Below are 2,023 nucleotides of genomic sequence, written 5' to 3'. Positions count from 1 at the left end.
ATAAAATATAATAATTAATAAACAAGAGAACACAAATTATTAATATTAGCTATATGAACACTTTTGCGGTCAATGAAACAGTTTATGCCGATGTGTGTGACTGTTGTTGGTACGTCTATATCAAGGGAAGTGCACTTTTCAAAGCAGTAATCACCAATGATTTTTAAATGAGATGGAAGGATGATGTTTGATAAACTTGTGCACATACTAAAACACGACAAGCCCAGTCTTGTGATATTTTGTGGTAAGACGACATTCTTTAAATTGATACAATTACAAAAGCACCGACTTTCAATGACGGAGACACTGTTTGGAATATCAATTTTGCTCATGTTAATACAATTACAAAAACATTTGAACAGGAGTTTTGAAATTGTGCTTGACAGCGTGATTTCATGCAGCGATTCACACGACTCAAACGCAGAATTTGAGTCGTGTGAATTAAATTAAATTAAATTAAACTGGTTTAATAGGCAATTTTATTATTATGTATTATTTGATATTTTAATCCACAGAAAATATTAAATTGCCAATTAATCCAAACCTCAACACGCCAAAAAGTATTAAAACGGCGACCCTATAAAGGACATACTGTTTAAAGTGAACTCATACTATATAGTAATTGGGTGTAAGGAGGGTCGGCTTTAAAACCCCCCTTCGCGTGTGATAAGACTTTTTCAATTTCTCAAATATAATTAACTTTTTCAAATTTGTTTTTATAATTAAATTAAAAATTACTAAATTAATTCATCAACATTGATGAATTACTGTCTTTGATGGGAAACATTGAATTCCAATTAAAGTGACACTTGATGGTATTGTGACACTGCTTAGACTTCTACATCCATTGAAACAATATTTACTAATTGATTTTTCATTTGATGATATTGTGACACTGCTCAGACGACAACATCGATAAAAACACCAATCACCCATTGACGTCAGACTCAATGGTATTGTAACACTTGTCAGACTACTACATTCACTGAAACAACACCAATTGATTTAACACCTGATGGTATGTTATTACCAAATTTCTCTCTATCATTTTGAGTGTAAGTGACATTTTTAAATTCGATGTTTCGATTTTTGTTTATGTCAACAGTTTCAAAATCAACATTGAACCACACAATGCTTTCGATAAATTTTTTCTTATCTTTACGTTTTCTTTTGTTTAATTTTAATTTTTTCCAAAATTTCTCATCTCCTTCATTCCACAAGTAAAATGTTTCAACGTTTGGGAAGTATTTAATTGTTTTGGAATTTAATGGAATTGGGTTGAAGTGGAACTTCTCCATATTGCCACCAAACTTCTTGCATACAAACTCCAAGTTAATAAAGTCGTTGATAGTTTTGAGGTACTCCGAGACTATCATGATGTGATAACCAGAAAGTTCACACATTTTTAAATTCACAGTTTTTCGGTGTTTATTTTTTTTAAATTCGTCTTTGCAAACATTTATAAAAAAATATTAACACGTTGGAGCTTCCTTTTTTCAGTTTTATTTGAAAAAAAATAAAAAGTTGATGTTTTATTTTTTTGCCGAGTGTAAAAAAATTAAAAAAAGAGGAAAAACCTGTTTGAGCTCCTTTGTGGATTTTTATCCTTGTGATTTTAGTAAAATTAATATTCAAACTATAACAAAAATCACTAAGATATTTAAATTATTGTTATTTTGCACCATCTCGGAGTGTTTTATAATTTGCAGCAATTTACTAAGACGAAGAACGTTTGTGATAAGCATTTTTGTCGCCACTTGAAGTGATGTTTCGTCAACTTGATTCATATTGATTCATAGAGTGTTTATATTATAAACATACATGCTTTCAATTGTAGAGAATAGTACGTCTGTTATTTTAAACAAGATTAACTTCGACAACCGTCCCTAAAATTAAGTATCGTTATCATAATATTCAACGTTAAACATATTACTCAATTTGATATTGATGTAAAAAATTTTAAAAACGAACTGTTTTTGTTTAAACCTTAAGTTTTTATAATCAAAGGCGTCTTTTCCATCAA

At 29.7% G+C, this 2,023-nt stretch overlaps 1 protein-coding gene across 1 annotated transcript; it reads right to left on the bottom strand.

Annotated features, from left to right (window-relative positions):
- Positions 1-968: 968 nt before the first annotated feature.
- On the bottom strand, positions 969-1,376 carry EIN_346330 (hypothetical protein; the record flags this gene model as incomplete). Its single annotated transcript, XM_004183314.1, has 1 exon — positions 969-1,376. One exon carries the CDS (start codon positions 1,374-1,376, stop codon positions 969-971), a length of 408 nt encoding a protein of 135 aa, XP_004183362.1.
- Positions 1,377-2,023: the final 647 nt, after the last annotated feature.

This window comes from Entamoeba invadens, assembly GCF_000330505.1.
Source record: "Entamoeba invadens IP1 unplaced genomic scaffold scaff_1105074725897, whole genome shotgun sequence".
Taxonomy (NCBI): Eukaryota; Evosea; order Mastigamoebida; family Endamoebidae; genus Entamoeba; species Entamoeba invadens.
Note: the sequence above shows the minus strand (reverse complement) of the source record. Positions and strands in the feature narration are given on the sequence as shown.